This window comes from Rhinolophus hipposideros, assembly GCF_964194185.1.
Source record: "Rhinolophus hipposideros genome assembly, chromosome: 4".
NCBI classification, from domain to species: Eukaryota; Metazoa; Chordata; class Mammalia; order Chiroptera; family Rhinolophidae; genus Rhinolophus; species Rhinolophus hipposideros.
Genome location: NC_138050.1, coordinates 49,487,310 through 49,506,423, shown reverse-complemented (window position 1 = coordinate 49,506,423; position 19,114 = coordinate 49,487,310). Strand labels below are relative to the sequence as shown.

The window sequence follows — 19,114 nt, the reverse complement described above, 5'->3', positions numbered from 1 at the left end:
CTTCTCCACAGAAATATGAACATAGGTAACATCCTTGTCGTTTCCTACTCCTACCCTCTAATAAATATGATTAGCCAAATCTTAATACCGTGTATCCCAGAAAATAAGACCTACCCTGAAAATAAGCCCCAGTTAAGATCATCAGCCAAACGGACGCATTTAATATGTTATGACAATGTTCCAGAAGATAACATGACTGTATTTGAATAAGTAATTATCGTACATGAAAAAATAAGACATCCCCTGAAAATACACCCCAATGTGTCTTTTGGAGCAAAAATTAATATAAGACCCGGTCTTATTTTTGGGGAAATACAGTGTAAGACTCGGTCTTATTTTGAGGGAAACACAGTAGCTATCCACTTCCAAGGACCCTTATGTACTAAGGATACTCCCAAGAGGTGATAAATCTCCTAACAGAATAAATACATAAAAAGTTATTACCTGAATTCAATGAACTACATTAAATATTTTTTCAGTCATCTTTTAAAATCAAAGCATCTAGTTAGACATTTAATGTGTCTTGAATCTTCTTATTAATACCAATCTTAAAATCTTTGACAACAAACTTGTTAGACACTTCAGTAATATACAAAAAAAAAAAAAATCACAAATGTAGAAAATTCTCTATTTTAATTCTTGAGTTAAACTGAACAAACAAGCTAAAATTTACTGTAAGAGTATGGGATGTTAAAATCTAAAAGGAATGGGTCTACAGAGAAATAAATATATTGCCAGAAAAAATTCCTGAAACAGAGACCAATAAAACTAGTCATAGCTTTAAGAAAAAACAATGTTGACTGTTATTAAACTTATAACTAGAAGACCAAAAAAGTACAGACAGCAAGATTAAAATCTGTTTTGCATTACCAAAGGTAGGATAGGAGAAAGAAGAAAAATAATTTGGGGCTTAAAAAAAAATCCATCTTCTGGGCCGGCCCAGTGGCTCAGGTGATTGGAGCACCACGCTCCTAACACTGAGGTTGCCAGTTCGATTCCCACGTGGGCCAGTGAGCAGTGCCCTCTACAGCTAAGATTGTGAACAACAACTCTCCCTGGGGCTGGGCTGCCGTGGGCTGCCGTGAGCAGCCGGAACTCGGTGTGATCTACCGTGGGCTGTCGCGGGCTGCCGTGGGCTGTCACGGGCTGCCATGGGCTACCGTGAGCTGCTGACCAACGACCAGCGCGACCAATGGCCTCAGACGAGGGGAAGTGCAAGGCTCATAATCCCAGCATGGGCCAAGAAGCTGTGTCCTACACAACTAGATTGAGAAACAATGGCTTGAACCAAAGTTGGGGGAGGAGGAATAAGGGGGGGGAAATCCATTTTCTTCAATGGTCATGTAAATAGAGGGAAAATAAATACTTTGTTGTCATCATTTAGAATAGTCCCTATCTACCTTTCTCCTGTTTCATCTCCCTTTATCCTCCTCACTATCCTCAATTAAGTTTTTTAATCCTTCAAAGGTAACCTAGGTCTTTCTGACATTCAGCTTCCACTATTCAGATTACTCTTAACCTATTACTCTACATATCTTTGTGTAAATAACTTCCCTAACCCAAACGGAGACTGTCCCCCATCACACTTTCCCTTCACAGCATTCACCACTACTCAGATGATATAGTTCTGTGTGGCATTACTTTTCGCCATGCCCCTCCCATTCAACTACAAGTTCCATGAGGGCAGATACCATGCCTGTTTCGTCGGACACTGTGTTCCTAACCCGAGCATAATGCATGAGTTCAGTAAATATTTGTAAAATAAATCCTTTGTACTTATAATCTGAAATATCCAATTTTAAGTTCCCAGAGCTGATTTGACCCAGTGCATTATATCATTATTACTGGTACTAACTATTAATTTATTTAGCTGGACTTTGTCCAATTAACAATAAATTTTATTACAATGCAGCTAAAAATAATCTACTCAAAGAAGTATGTAGCCTTGCAGAAAGGGAAAGAATGTCATCACAATCAAATTTGTTCCAACTTGCAAAACTTTTAAAGCTTGACAACAAATTAGTAGCAAAACGAGAGAAAAATGGCCTGTTTTGAGGGTGTCTTAAAAAGATGTTATTGCTTGTACTGGCGATTTGGAAACAAAATATACAACATATGTTACCTTTATACATATTACTAAATATTTATTTATAAACAAAATACACGCTTATATGTTCTTAAACATACTTTATATATATTACTTTTCTTACTATTTTAAACACATTCAGTAACTTCAAATGAATTACCTTGCTTCTGTTCGCAGTTCACGGCACAGCCCAAAATGAGCTGAAGCATCCTTCCCAGCTCGGCAGCATCAGAATGCTCCCCAATAAGGTTCACATCAGGAAGGATAAAATCATTAATTTGCTGTCCTAAAATCTGAACAGCGATAAAAAAAATTAGAATTGTGTTTATATTTATATGACCAAATAAAGTATCTGACTGATACTAGTGTCAGCAACAGAAATTCACTGTTAAGGAGAGAGCGGCCATGTCAATCTCACTCCCAATTTCTATTTCTGTACACTGAGCAAAGAAACTAGGTACTATTGATCCCTCCACCATCCCAGAAAGACTGGATGTGTACTCTCTGAAGAAGTAGAGCCAAAGAGGTACTGAAGAGGGGGTCACCAGAAAGAGCAGAGATGAAATACAGGGTCATGCCCTCAATAGCAAGATTGCTCCTAGCCACCTTCACTCCATTTGACTCCAAAATGCTGACAGCAAGATACGTGTATCAGGAAGGAGAATGGAAGACTCTTTTATGGGGAAGCTGAGTGGCCCCAAATGAAATGCCTTATATGCAGACAATGGGTATGTCTCTGTCTAATAACCCTACAGTAAAAAATGAAGATCCTAAAAGTACAGAAGCAGAATGAATGTGGCTGCAGTGCTATGGGTTAGGGCACAACGTGTAAGAGGTTAGAGGGGCCATGCCTTACCTGGTATCTCGCAATAAGAAGTAAGGATTTGATTCTCAATGCAATAGGAAACCATGGGAGACTTTGAGGAGAGACTGACATAATCAAATTTATACTTTTAAAAACCATCCTGGCTTTAGAGTGGGGAACAGACTAGAGAGAGGCAAGAATGAAGTAGGGTCATCAACTAGACTACTCTAGTAATCCAAGCAAGAGCTAATGATGGCTTGGTATAGGAGGGTGGCGGTAGACAAGGAGCAAGTTATATTTTGGAGGTTTAACTAATACGTCTTGCTCATGATATCAAAAGAAAGAAAGGACCACAGGATGATCTGTAGGTTTGGGGCTTGAGCAGTAAGTAAGTAGGGTGGATGGTAGGGTCACTTACTGAGATGGTGAAGATAGATGATATAAGTATAGACGGAGGTATAAATGCAGGTAAACTTGTGGAGAAACAACTAGTAAGGAAATAACAGGTTCTTAGGCGGTGTTGTGTCCATTTGGTACCTGTGATCATGAAACTTAAAGTATAACTAGTTTCACTGCCTGATCTCTTTTCCCCAGGGATGTCTTCATTCTTCTGATGCACACTCAAGAGGATAAACTGAGTTAATTAAGGGATGGGGTGGGGTGGGGTCTGCCAAGAAATAAAATGGAAGTAGGCAAGGGAGTTGATTATAATAATGCACAGACTCTAAATTAACTTCACAAGTAAAGTAAGAGAGAATTAATAGATAACAGAAAGTAAAAGTTTACAGAAATTAGTTTTTACCTATAAACTATCCATTTACAGTGAAAAAGATATTTATCTAGCAACCACCTAATAGATGGTTGTGTAAACCAATATCCTAGAAACTATACAATGGAACACAAACTGATTATTAATTTTGAGGTAATTTTTCCTTTACTTGGAACAACTGTAAAACATTATAAAATTAAACTCTCCTATAGTAATGAGAAAAAAGTCCTTACCTCATGATTATAATCCAGGATTCCTTTTAAAATTTTCTTTAAATTGCTTATCTGTTTAAAGAGAGAAAACAAATGGGTAAAAGGCAAACACAGATGAAAATATAGTTTAACTTAAAACATTTTTAAATCAACTAATCATTCTATTATAGTTAATCATAAAGTAAATATAAAAAATAAACGCAACAGCGTATTTGAATTACCTTCATCAAAAAAAGTACTTTAATGGCTTAATTTATGTGATCTAAGATATTTATATAACAAATTAAGTTCTAATTATGTTAAATTTTAAATGTTACGGCCACTGACAAACATTGGAGGGTAACTGGATAAGATTTAACGGTAGGATTAAATTATTCAGTTTTTCTGCAGGTAAAGAAAAATATGTACCACCCTAAATGAAGCCTTGAGTTCAGTGCTGTTTTCCCCGGAAAAGTGGAGTTGCATCTTACATAGAGGTTAATTTCTAAGGTTAAAAGATTAAGCAAAAATTGTAGTCAAAATTACCCTTGGAAATCTTTTAAAGTAACCTATAAAGTATGTCTCCAAATTCCTCCACTGGCAGAAAAGACTGCTGTTTCTTCAGTTGAGCACTAAAGTAAATATTTACCTAGGAGCCCATAAAGTTAAAAAAAAAAATCTATTACATCTCAAAATGTTAGTATAACCCTCAGCATTGCAATATACTTGTGCTAGAAGAAGAATCCTAGAAACATACAGGATGAGGGACCACCCTATGGATGTCTTCCCACACTCACTCAAGAGAATAGGTCACTGGCTATATGTTATCTGGACGAAATGACAGGTAGAAGCACCTGCACTATTTACTGTTAAGCCATTTTTTTTTCCTTTTTTTTTTTTTTGACCCAAATCATATGGTTGCATTTGTGTTAAGTTAAATGTGTATATACAATGATTCTGTTGATCATCTACCAAGCAAATGTTACAGTTGAAAATGTCCTAGGACAGAAGACAGTAGAAGTGGCTATCAAATAAAAGAGGCTGAATCATAGTAGTGCGATCCAATGACTAATCAAAGACATATTAAAAAAAAAAAAAAAAAAAACGAAAACTTTATTTAAAAATATCTCATAAATAAACTAACATGTTTATACTTCTAAAAAATTTGAAGACATGGACAATATACTTTATTTCCTTTATTCTAGTATATTCATTTATTCATATTTTAACATTTTAAACTAGAATGTCTTAAAAATCAATGTATTCACTTAAAATGGTAGTTTATTTCCAAATAGTTTCTCATTATTAATAACAACACTAGCAACTATTGCCATTGCACTATCCTAAGTACGTTATACATATACATTAATTCCATTTATTTCCATGAGGTGGCTCCTATTACAATCCTTGTTTCACAAAGGGGAAATCGAGGCACAGAATGGCTAAGAGACTTTCCCACAGATAGTAAATGGCAGTTGTGATATGGACACAGGCACTCTGGCGTTAGAGTCCATGCCCTCAGTCACTGTGTTTACTGATTTACATTCTATCTTGGTGAGCAATTTCAGGATACCTACTATCTTTAATTCCAGGTTATTTCACTAAAGACTACTTACGTTTCTAAAGCTCACTGGATACATCTGACCAAAAATCAACACATATCATATACACACAAGTATACTTATGTATACATATACACACATATTTTTATTTACAGATGGAAAAATAAAAAGTACCTTTAGCCTCCAATTATCTCCCACTTCAGTTTTGATTCTGTTTAGCCAATTTTCATCAAAATATGCAGGATCTCTACAAATAAGAAAAGTTAGCATATTAAGATCAGGTAGCTATCAAGCAAAAAAACAAAAATAAAGAACACTGAAACCCATCGCGTATCATCACTAACTACAACATAAAAATGTACTTGCCACATATTAGCCACTAAATAATTCAGTACATAAGACCAGACACAATTATAAGTTTCTCTAAAATCAACTTGACTGTTATCAGCTCATTAAAAAACATTTATATTTTATCAAAAAACAAACTAAAATGTGAAAAATAGTAACAGTTAACGGATTTTAAAAACAAATTATGGATAAATACACTAACTTGGAATTAACATGACTTGTAGATACCACACTAATATCTAAAACCAGTCAAAATCAATGACAATTTTAAATAGACAAAAAAAATGTATTATGAAAGTTAACATAAACTTTTCAGTTAATATTTCAATGATCTCCATTATTTAGTACTTCAAAGGTCACAAATATTGCTTCTAAAATTTCAATTTGTTTAAATAACATAAACTGAAAACCTATTTTCTTAGATATAATACTAGGCATTACACAAAGCTGGACACCATTTCTGTTTGCAAACTGCTTAAAAACTAAGATAACACTGGTGTGGACAAACTGAAATAAGGATAGAACCTGAATATACTTATGGTTACTTTTCTTATGAAAACCTCCCAAACACTAGAAGAGAAAAAAAACTTTAGCCCAACATGATCCTCATTTTAAAGGTTTTGAAAACGATGCTCTAAGAAATTATTTGCTCACGACCATCAATTGAATACCTATGTCTCTCTGTTCTCATTCACTGCTGTACTGCCCAAAACCTCATGTTTGACACTTCACAGATTCTCCATAAATATATGTGGACTGAAATAGTTTGGAAAGTGACAGCACATTAATTTAGAAAGCTTGCAATCTACTACTTTGGCAGAACATAGCAAGAATAGTAGTCTACAGCCATCTTATATTCGGTGTAACTTTTCCTAGTAATAAACTTTGACTCACTATGCAGGTATCTAGCCATAACTATGCTTTGATAAGTAGTTAGAATTTTAGCAATGTTTTCTAGGTAGCCCTTAATTGATGCTCTCAGGCTAGGATCAAACAATATAAAAGTAATTTTCTCCAAAATCTCAATAGATTGTAGTTCTGCATAGATATGTAAATAACAAACTGATAATCTTACTGGGAGTGTTCTTCATGAGTAAGAGGCTAAAGATAGCTTACTATGTCCTGACTACTGCTTAAAAAAAAAAAAAAAAACACCCACAAAACTTACAAAACCATTTCTTTAGATTTTTTTCCAGTAACGTCATATTTGGCTGTAACTTATGTACCAGTCATAGCTTAAGCTAAAGGAAAAGCCCATTCATTTAATCCTTAATATAATTCCAGAAATATAATCAGTTGCCTTCATAGAAAGCAAAAAATTAATTATTATTTTCACTGCTGAAAATTATTTAAACACTGCAGTATTCTTATTAACTTCCCTCAAATTAAGGTGAGGTCCAAACACTGTTTTTGATTCCATTTCTTAATATGACATTTTTATTAGCAAACCTTCGTATTTTTATAGATATGTTGTTTCTTAGGTCTATTTTCTAATGATCTTTCAATTACCTAAAAAAGTATTTTGGTTCCCTGCCATTAAACATTTAATGAAGAGTTAGTTATACTCAAGGGAAACGAAAGCATTATGTCCACACAAAGATTTGTGTACACTGACGTTCAAAGCAGCTTTATTTGTAATAGTTCAAAACTAAAATAACCCAGCTGTTCATCAGTAGATGAATAGGTTGTGCAATAGCCATACAATGAAATATGTACAAACTACTTGGGCAACAACATGAACGAGTATCAGAGTAATTGTGCTGCATGAAAGAAGCCACACTCTTTCCCTCAAAAAGGAAAACATACTGTGTGAGTCCATTTATATAAATTTCTAGAAAATACAAATTAATCTATAGTGACAGAAAGCAAATCAGTTGCCTGGAGATGGGAAAGTGGTGGCAGACAGGAGGGATTAGGGAAACTTTTTGATGTAACTGATATGCTCATTATCTTGACTGTGGTGATAAATCTCATGGGCATCTACACAGGTTAAAATTTATCAAATTCTATACTTTAAAAATGTGCAATTTACTGTATGTCAATTTCATCCCAACAAAGCTGTGGGGGGAAAAAGGAGGGTGGGAAGCACTAAAAAGAAATGAGCTATCAAGCCACAAAAAGACATGGAAGAATCTTAAACACAATATTGCTAAGTGATAGATGCTGACAAGGAGAAAATTCTGGGATGTCCTAAATTAAAGAAGGCTAGAGGGTGGAGGGTGGAAGGAAGAGACAAAAAGGGGTTAATCGGTTAACAACTGCAGTGCAAAACCAACAATAGACTTCTCACATTCCCTATGGTAGGTTGGAATTATTAAATTAACTTCCAGGTAGCTATTTCTAAAAAGAGAGAATAGCCAGGGTGGAACCCAGAACCCCAGGACCCCAGGAGCCTCCACTTCTTGTTTATACGAGCTGTACACCTATCCCAGAAAAAGTCTGCTTCACCTCTCATCCCCTTTGTCTATAGCTAAGGTAAATTCTTTCTGAATGGCTTACATCTTTCTCTTCTCTACTTGATGTATAAAAATGTTTGCAAAACTGAGACAAAGGGCTTGTCCTTTCTAATTAGCCATGCTCCTGGTGGTTTAGACTCCATGATGCCCCAAGACCGGTCTCCTTTTTTTTTGCTAGCAATGATCTAATAAACTCTTTCTTTTAAAAAGACTTTCAGGGTGGCCGGATGGCTCAGTTGGTTAGAGCACGAGTTCTGAACAACAGGGTTGTTGGTTCGATTCCCACATGGGCCAGTGAGTTGCACCCTCCACAACTAGACTGAAGAACAACTTGGAGCTGATGGGCGCTGGAGAAACATACTGTTCCCCAATATTCCCCAATAAAATCTTAAAAAAATAAAAATAAAAAGACTTTCAGATGTGGAAGTTAAAATGTTTAATAAAGCCAATTTGAAAAGGGCTACATATGCTATATGATTCCAACTACATAACATTCTGGAAAAGGCAAAGCTTTACAAACAGTAAAAAGATCAGTGATTGCCAGGGGTTGGAGGGAGGGAGGGATGACCAGGTAGAGCAAAGGGGATTTTTAGGGTAGTAGGACTATTCTGTATAATATTATAATGGTGATACACGTCATTATATATTTGTCAGAACCCATGAAATGTCACACAGAGTAAACTCTAAATTTGGGACTTTGGGTAATAATGATGTTTTAATGTGGGTTCATCAATCGTAACAAATGTACCACTCTGGTGTGAGATGCTGATAGTGGGGAACGCTATCAGCAGGGAATATATGGGAACTGCATAGTTTTTGCTCTACTTTTTAAAACTTTTTTTTATTGTAGTAACATATACATAACAAAATTTATCACTTAAACCATTTTTAAGTGTACAGTTCAGTGGCAGTAAGTACATTCATTCACATTGTTGTGAAGCCATCACCATTACTCACCTCCAGAACTTTTTCATCATTCCATACTGAAATTCTTTTCTACCCAATTTTGCTGTGAAACTAACACTGCTCTAAAAAACAATGTCTATTAATTAAAAAAAAAAAGGTGGGAGAACATGAACAGAGAGAGAAACAACAGCAACAAAATTTGGAAAGGTGGAAAGCAGAAGAACATAAAATAAAAGACTAGAGAGAAAAATAAATTATACTAACAATAAGCTTACTTAGATCCGTTCACATTTCATAAAATGTCTACTAAAACTACAAAAAGACAGTTTTTCACTTGTCAACTCAGACAAAATGAAAAGACTTGCTATTTCCAGTAAAATTCTCTTCCGGCACCATACTCTACTGCTTTCCTCATACCTCTCCAGTCCTTCTGCTAGGTGAGGTCTTAACCAACAAATGTCAAAGTCCTTCAAGGCTCAGGCATTTTTTCATCTTATCCTATACGCTTCCTTAAGTGACTTAATCCACACTTAGGGCTTCAATTAAATACCCAAACTGATATTTCCAGTTTGGACTCCTCTTCTGAACTCTCGACCTGTGTGGTCAACTGCTACCTTGGCATTTTCTCTTATGTCTCAATACCACTCACATTCAATGTCTCCCTAACCCAACTCATAACACACCCAGCACTTCTCCACAGCAGATCACCTTTCAGTGTCCCCACATTGGTGATTTGCACCCTCTTCTAAGTGTATCTGCTTTAGAAACTTAAAAGTCAATTTTGATACCTCCCTTTTACTAACTACCCCCATCAATCCTCCAAATTTGACTTTCTATGCCATTTTGGGTCCATCCACCTAAGTTTCATCTCCTTTGCCACCTCCGAGCCCAACGTACCATCATTTCCCTTCTCAGTTACTACAAATTTCTTTCCAATTGATCATCCCTCATCATTAGGTTCTTTTCCAGGAAGTTCATTTTATACCTGCAGCCAGAATATTTTCAAAATGTAAATCTGACCATGTTAACTCCCTCTCTTCCCCTCTGAAAACCCTTCAATTGCTTTTCATAGCCCTTGGAATGACGACACAAAGCCCTACATGGTCTGGCTCCATCTACCTTTCAATCATTTTGTACCATGCTCCCCCTCTCCGCTTTAGCCACTCAAACCCTCTTTCTTTCTATGGTAGTGTTCACCATATTCCAACAGCCTATAATGGCCTCTGCATACGCTCTTCCCTCTCCTGAGAAATCTGTTACCAATCATCTTTCAGATTTAATCTGTATTTACTGAGGTAAAATGTTCATGACTTCCTTGACTAAGTTAAATATGCCACTTACAAACTTTCATAACATTGTGTACTTCTATGCTGCAGAACTTGTTACAGTAGCAATTTTGTTTTGTGGTTATTTAAATTTTGATTTTCCCCAGGTTAAAACCTGAAGGCAATTACCCTGTGGGTTGTGGCTTATCCTTGAATCACCAGTACTAGAAACAAAGTAGCCATTCACAAAATATCAAATACAAAAGAGGAATTGAACTTCCCTGAAGTTGTATATATTATACAATTATTTAAAATAGATGATAAACGACAATATGAGTGAATCTCAGAGACATGTTGAGTGAAAGACGTCAGCCACAAAAGAGTATGTACTGTATGATTCTATTTACAAGATGTCGAAGAACAGGAAAAACAATGTTGTAGAAGTGAGAATCATCTTTAGAGCAAGGGGTATTGATTATGGAGGGGCATAAAAGGAACCATCTCAGGTCTGGAAATGTTATATATTTCAATCTGGCAAGTGGTTACATGGATGTGTGTATACACACATAAAACATACACATACATACAAACACACATAAATTCATCACTTTTTTTCACATGCTTGTCTGTATGTGTTATACACCTCAACAAAAGGAAGAAAAGAAATCGTTTGGAGGGGAGGAAGGTAAAAATCTAAGTACTGATGAGAAATATGCCCATAAGAGTTTGGTAAATTAAAATAACCATTCTGCAGAACATAATGTATGATCTTAATTTTGGTAGAAATAACACATTTTCTTCTGGTTTCTGCAAGTGAGAGAAATCCTACCAAAACTAACTTAAGCAAAAAATTCATTTCCTGACACGTACCTGGAGAGCTCTCTTAGCTAGGCCCACGTGCCCACAAATAATTTTTATTAAGAACTTCAGTGAAACTCTCTAGACCATTCAAAGGCTAAAAACTATTAAGGCACCACTCAGACGTGACCATGAAGATCACAAGATCACTCTGGTCAGGTTTCAAATGAACCTTTTTGAGTGCCATCAGAAAGTCTTTGTGCATATACCGTGTTTCCCTGAAAATAAGACCTAACTGGAAAATAAGCCCTAGCATGATTTTTTAGAATGACATCCCCTGGACATAAGCCCTGATGCATCTTTTGGAGCAAAACTTAATATAAGACCCGGTCTTATTTTCGGGGAAACACGGTGTGTGTGTGTGTGTGTGTGTGTGTGTGTGTGTATTTGGAGAGATGTGTCATGTAAGTTACAGAAGAAAGTGATAACAAGCTACACTGTTCAAGCATGGGTCCCCAATTCTAAAGGCACACAGATTCTCTGAAATATAGGCACATGAGCTAGTTCTCAGATGGGCAACTGTATACAGCTCACTTCAAGGTGAGCAACAGCAAGAATTTATTTAATGATAATATCAATTTTCAACAGAACTGCAAAAATCCCAGCTAGCCAGCCATATGAATATCTTTTAGCATCACCAGGCTGACAAGTGCTCAGGGCTTTAAAAGACAAAAGTATCCCCCAAATTGCGTCAAAGCTAATCCTTTACCTGAAAAATTCCTAAGTCAAAAGTTGAAGACAGGGCTGGCCTGGTGGCAAGTGGTTGGAGCGCCGTGGTCCTAACACCAAGGTCTCCGGTTTGATTCCCACATGCGCCAGTGAGCAGTGCCCTCTACAGCTAAGAGCTGGGCGGCCGTGGGCTGCCATGAGCAGCCGGAACTCGGTGTGAGCTGCCATGGGCTGTCGCGGGCTGCTGTGGGCTACCGTGTGCTTCCAGGAGTGGCCGGTGGCCAGCGTGAGTGACCAGCAGCCAGAGTGAGCGGCCGGCAAGCCGGCGAGAGCTGCCATGAGCTGCTGTGAGCCGCCGACCGAAGCCGGAAGGAGCACAAGTCTCATAACACCACATGGGTCACAGAGCTGTGTCCTACACAACTAGACTGAGAAACAATGGCTTGAACCAGACGGGGGGAGGGAGGCAGAAAAAAGAAAAAAAAGTTGAAGACAGCCATACTATTATATGTTCAAAGTACTTAGAAGGAAAGAATCAGGCATGTTTTATATATGCCAAACAAGTATTTAATTCCCTTCACCACTCAGTAAATATGTGCACCCACGATGCAGACTGAACCATGAAAAACAGGGGATCTATAAAAAAAGGCCATTTTTCATATGGTTCCACCGAACACTGGGCATTGCCGTAAGTGCTGGGACACAACAATGAACAAAACAAACACCCTGCGTCTATGTGGAGCTGACGTTGTGGGGGGGGGCAGAGGGGCGGCAGACAACAAGTATACAAGAAAATATACAGTATATCAGACGGTGTTAACATACTTCGGAGAAGAACACAAACGGTTAGAAGGGATACAGAGCACAGAGGAATGATTGGAGCTTATGTTACATGGGTGCTTAGTTATATGGGTGCTCAGGAAAGGCCTCACTGTTATATTCCAGCATTATTCCTAGGAATAATCCTCCTAGATCCTACAATGGCAAAATCTGGTCACTAACATGAACATTTCTGCCAAACTTATGCTGAAAAACACAAGGACAAACAATCCTGTTACAACCCCTAGAGGATTATGACGATTACAAGCCTAATTAAACTTGCAGCCCAGTTCATCTGCACCTGAACAAGCACATGGAGCTGACGGTACTTATTTTACATGCAACACACGTTTCCTGTAAGCACTTTATTTTTTGTCCATGTTTTCAGTGTAGTAAATAACCACGTAGAGGAACATACAAAAAGATAAAGCAATTTGTTCTCACATTTTTTGAAGAACCTGGGCCATCACAACCCCATTCGTTAAATCTTCCACGGTCTGGCATGGTGCAGCTACATGAAATGTCTGGATCTGAAGGGGGAAAAAAGATTCTATGGTTATTAACTATACAGAAGATTCCTTAGGCTCCTGTTCATCAGTACCTCATCTTGGGAGTTGTAATAAATTTTAAAAAGCAGAAGAGTTGGAAATCTTTTCCCCTATGGGAAATTTCTCGCAGGTTATTATTGTAATGTTTTTCCCTTTGGCAAAAGAGAAATCATGGAGGACAATGGGTGACTTCCCAGCATCCATTCTCCTCACAGATGATCAACCTAAGAAAGTCACGGTACCTTCATCCCCTCTACCAGTCACTGACTCAGGGACGCACAGGGTAAAGACAATTTGGACCAAAGACATGCAAGGGGGTGCTTACTTGAACTTCTGGGAAAGAAGAGCCAATCTCCTCTTGATGTGAATAAATATGTTGTTGCCTCAATTGCCACTAGCAGTCATCTTATGACTCAAGGGAATCCATCTTAGGATGAGGCCAAATGCAGTGGAATGCAGAAAAGAGCGAGAGAAAAACTAAGTCCTTGAAGCCAAAATTGAACCACTGAATTAGAAAACCTTGAAGCTTCCTGTTATGTGAGATAAATCTCTCGTTTAAGCCTGGCCACGTTGAGATTTCTTTTACTCAGAGCCAAAACATCTATGCAGATGTAGAAGTTACACCATGGTTAGGTTACATGGCTAGGTTAGATACTCAATTCATTTTTATTTTCAATGCATTCTGAATTAGAACTAGCCTTGTACTGGTCAACATGATGTGGCCGAGAAATAGTAGGAATTATTTCTGTGAGGAAGATAATACAGTTGGGCCAGCAACGATTATACCCAACAGTGCAACCAGGACTTAGAAAGAAATAAATCACTGGGGAATGTCAGATGCAGGCCATGATCTCACAGTTTATAGGTTAGTAAAATGAAAGGATCATAGGAAATGTAAACAGCAAGCACAAAGATTAGAAGTGAGAGTAGGATGCCAATCTAGGAGTGAGAAGCAGCTTGGTATGGCTTGGGTGGGCAGTGGGAATCGGAGCAAGAGATGGAACAGGGAAAAGAGTCAAATGGTGAAAGATTGGGTTAAAGAGAAGTATTACTGTGCAACCGTCAGAAGCCACGTTAGGACTAAGACCAGTGAGGAGTGAGCAGGACAGTGAGGCCATGAGATCTGCATTATATCAAGATCATACTGGCTGCAGTATGAAGAAAGGAATGGTGGAAAAGAGGTAAGGATACATACCTACTTTAGTAGGTTTATGTATTAACAGACACAGATGAGGTCAAACCAGGTAGTGACAATGGAAAAATATTGGGACTAATGCTCAGGTGACCATCTGTCTTCACAAACACTTTCACTGGTTGGGTTATGTATCCACAGGATATTTCAGGATAGCAGCACAATAAAATTTAAAGATAATGACACCTAACTGCATTAAGGCATGAAACTCAACCTAAAGGGTCATAACCTTTCTTTTAATTTCAACAAGCTATTAATACCTCCAAACCTCCACATCACCGTCCTCTGCAAAAGCATGAGAAGAGTAAAGCATGAGATCACCTGGAATTAGTATCTGTAGAGCAGTGGTTCTCAACCAGGGGCAATTTTGCTCCCTAACAGACATTTCTGGTTGTTACAAGTAGGTGGGTCTATTGGCATCTTAGTAGGTAGAGGTCAGGGACACTACTATTAAACGTCCTACGATGCACAAGGCAGGGCCCACAACAAAGAATCATCCAGCCCAAAACGTTAATAATGCTGAGGTTAGCAAGCCCTGCTGCAGAGTGGGGGTTCTGCAAGTGTGGTCCCCAAGCCACTGACATCAGCAGCATCACCTGGACATTCGTTAGAAATGCGGACTCTCAGGCCCCCGTTCAGATCTACTGAATTATAAACTCTGAACAACGGGCCTAGCAGTCAATGTCTCAACAAGCCCTCCAACAATGCTGATCAATACTAAGCGTAAGAGCCACTAGTTCGTGTTAAATTGAATGCAATCAAAACACAGAGGTGAAGTTACTTGTCCAAAGTCACCCACAGTTACTATGAAACAAAATTCAGGATTTGAAACCAGGTGGTCTGATTCAGAACTCTTAACTACCATGTTATACTGACCCTTAATTTAAAAAGAAAAGGAAAATTAAAGCTTTAAAAAAATATGTGCTTTAACTTTTGTACATCTGATTGCTTTTCTTTAATTCCTCCACTAGAGGACAAAAATTGTTGGTAGAATGGAGTTAGGCAGAGCAGAGAGAATGAAATGGGGAAGACACCATCATAAAAAATGATACCCTCTCTAATTTTACACTCTAGGGTGCATTTTACAGGCTGCAAAATAAATAATATGAAAATTATAAGGATATGCTAATGTTTCTGGGTTTCCGAGAAGAAATGTACTGAGCCTATGCGATAATTCTTTCTTCACTTAGCTTCTTGTCATTAACTGGTAGCATTTCAGATTCTTTCTGGTTTTTGGTCTCTAAAACCTAAGGAAGAACAATCTTTCTATTTTTATGTACAGTTCAAGAAATTAGACTTGACAGGTATAATAGGCAGGGCAGATTTTTCTGATAGGTAAGAATACATTTTGATTCAAATAGTGGGGAGAGGAGGTAGAGTAGAAATTTTCAAGCATGTCCTGCTGAACTTGCTTGCTGCGAACACTTTGATTTGGAATTTAAGCTTAAGATGTTTTCCATCGGTAGGATGATACTGTCTTTTCATGAGCATGCCTCTTTCAACAAAATTTTGGAACATTTGGTTCTTGGGCCAGTAAGCTCTCTGAAACAACAGCAATTTATCCAGCATTTGGGACAAGATGGTCTACAGAAATGAATTCTGTAGAGGTGACTAACAGTCATCCCTTTAAGTATCTGAGCTTTTATTAGTTTTACCATTTGTAGTGGAAGAATTTCTAAAATGTACTATATACCTCTTACCTCAAAGTAATTGCTGTTTAGTGAAAACTTTTGAGATTCAGGATCATAATTATGATCTGCAATAACTGAACATGGAGGCTCTTGAAGTATCTAAGGCTGTCAGCTCAGAGGCTGAAATCACCCAGACTGAACTTTCAGTTCCTGCGTCTTCTGTTACGGAGAGCTGGCTGTATTTTGCTGAGTGCTGCAGTTACCCTCTAACTTGTTGTGTGCAAAGGAACCACACAACCAATTCGGCAAGAAGTTTATGTAAAATAGAGAAGTTATTCTAAATAGGTGTTTTTTCTCTGGAGTGTATTCTATACATTTTCCCCTTCCATTTGGTTTTGGAATTGTGTTCAGCATTAAACTGGCCTCCAGATATGAGGGGAGCTATGAGACTGAATGTACATTTTCAGCTACCTCACTCATTTTCCACATAAACATTTATTGCTTTTTATAATGACAACTAAAAGAACAAACCCAGCATTTAAACTCAACTTTATTTTGAAATATTTCAATGTACAACATTTTAAAATGTTTCCAAATCTCAGAATTGTACATCCTGATGTGGACCCTGCTCTCTAGTTTTGTTCCTGATAATCTGTTATCTTCCCCAGAAATTTTCCTCGCTGAGCCTTCCAGCGACATTTCAAAAAGCCTTTAATATGATACCATATTCCTTGACTTCTCTCTAGAGCTGATAACCTGGATTATCCGTTTTGACATTTTACCAGATTCTAAATAGATGCTGTCCTAGTGTATGTTTCTGTTTAAACTTCTCTCTGTGACTCTTGCTCAATATTTTTATTAGCATTTCTCACTCAACTGCACTACTATCATTTTGCAGATGGCTTTCAAATATATCTCTTTGTTCCCATGACTGGTCTTTCTCGACTTTAAACAATGTAGCCCTACTTCCTATTCAATTAACTTCCTCATCTTTACCCTCTTGCCTCTTTTTCTAGCATGGAGAGGCACTACTTTGTACAGACTCAAAAAAGCACATCTTAAGATCCTCAATTTTCTGTTTACAACCTCTGCCAAACCTATTCCTTCCACAGTATCAAAGAATGTGGTGATTCTTTCCTTTATCTCTTCTCCCTAGTCAAACCTTGGCCACATTGTGAAGCTTATCAGTTTTTTCTCTCCTCTAAAAAACAGCAGTGAAACTCATCTCCCCTCCTGAAGTTGGAACCCATTCCTGTATGTTAATATGTAAACTGTATGTTAATATTATCGCAAACAATCTGAAATCCCAATGGCCTATTGCAAAAGTTAACGAATATTATCAATCTCTACCATGTATGCATACTGTTTCAGAAGACATAATTTAATTAGTGACATAAGCCAAATTATGAAAACCTCAGACTATTTCCATTCCATTTGTTACAACCCACCTAAGGCAATGCCTGTCCTAGCTTTACCACCATCCAAGTGCCCCCACACAGGGGAGTGACGTCTACACTCCAGGGACCTGAACTTGTGTGTTCCATGAACTTTGACATTTGTATTTTACCTTTATAGTAATACAAATGCGTAGTCACCTCCATAAATACGCTAGTGTTTTGGCCCAGAAATAATATTTAACATTTTTAGCAATGAATGAATACAACAAACGCTCCCGAAAGAAGCACTAGGTTTATCCCGTTGCTCTGAAGACCTACCTACACACACACACACACACACACACACACACACACAAATACACACACCAGGAACTGACACCACAGTTTGAGAAACACAAGTTAGGTCCAGCTCTTGAAGAGGCTGCCAAAGGCACGACTGCTGGCACGAGAATCGAACACCTATTTACTTTAATCCGTGAGAATTTTAATAATCGGTTACCAATTTAAAATTAGAATCCCACAACGTTGCCCCTGAAATGTCGAGTTCCATTACTGATTCCCCAATACCTTCTAGATTTGTTTCTATCCTGACTACCTTTGACAACCACCCCGCTTGCTTTCTAGACACTGAAGTGCATCTCGCCTTTTAAAGACTGCGTCTGGGTGCCTTTTCGCCTTTTTCGCCCCCTCCCTCAAAAGTCCTTGTCCTTTTCCCGCGGGCCGGCTCACCCCTGCAGTGGCTGCGCCCCGTCCTCCCGAGCGTTACACAAAGGCGAGGAGCGTGGTAACCAGGGGTCCCCGAGGGCCTCTGTCGGCTGCCCCGGGCGCCGAGCGAAGCCACGCTGCGGAGGCCCTGGGAGCGCGAGAGTGAAGCCAGCGCCTCATCAGCCGCAAATAACCACCCTAATTACAGTGCCGCCTGCACCCCATCATTAGCCTGCACCTGGCCAACACCTAAGCCCGGCGAGCCTCCCTCGGACCTCGGGCCGAACCCCCCGCGCCCGGCCGCTGCCCGCCGACCCCCGCCGGCCGCGGAGTAGACGCGGCCCGCACCGGCGTCCCCCGGCTCCGCCCGCCCCAGGGCCCGGATGTGACGGCACCGCCGCCCTCAGCGCTCGCCCCCCGCAGCCCGCACGGGGGGACCCGGAAAGGCGGCCTGGGGGAGGGGGTCTCCCCCGCGCCGCCGGCCACCACATACCCAAGTGAGAAGGCTCTCGCACAGTTCCACCCGTTCCGCCGACTCGACGTGGAACATCTTCCCCTGCTGGGGCTTGGCAGCGCCTCCCCACCTCGCCAAAAACCGCTGCCGCTCGGGCTGGGGCCGCGTCGAAGGGTGCGGGCAGCCGATCTGGCCTCGGGCCCACCGCGTCCTCGGGCCCAGGCCCCCGGCTCTCGTTCCGCGCTGGCAGCGGCTCCCGCACCGTCACCCCCTGCGCCCCTCCTTCTCCTTTCACTCGGGACGCGCGCCTGGCGCGCGCGCCCCCGGCCACGCCCGCAGCCCCGCGTCCCCGCCCCCAGCCCTGACCGGAGCGGCGGCCGACGGGCCACTGCGCGCAGTCGCGCTCCGGCCGGCCCGCCTCCCCGCTGCGCGCGCCCGGACGCCAGCCCCCTG

The 19,114-nt window shown here is 39.5% G+C and overlaps 1 protein-coding gene across 2 annotated transcripts in view; it reads right to left on the bottom strand.

Moving 5' to 3' along the window:
* Positions 1–19,073, bottom strand: part of HOOK3 (hook microtubule tethering protein 3) — an 81,953-nt gene extending 62,880 nt beyond the window's left edge. The window contains exons 1-5 of one of the 2 annotated variants that reach the window (XM_081045774.1): positions 18,701–19,073; positions 13,179–13,264; positions 5,588–5,660; positions 3,894–3,944; positions 2,247–2,379 (exon numbers count right to left, since the gene is read on the bottom strand). In XM_081045774.1, the coding sequence (XP_080901900.1) occupies positions 2,247–2,379; positions 3,894–3,944; positions 5,588–5,660; positions 13,179–13,264; positions 18,701–18,757 (400 nt within the window). In that variant the 5' untranslated portion in view covers positions 18,758–19,073. The remainder of the gene's footprint in view (positions 1–2,246; positions 2,380–3,893; positions 3,945–5,587; positions 5,661–13,178; positions 13,265–18,700) is intronic. The other variant, XM_081045775.1, reaches the window with a different exon arrangement.
* Between the last annotated feature and the right edge of the window lie 41 nt (positions 19,074–19,114).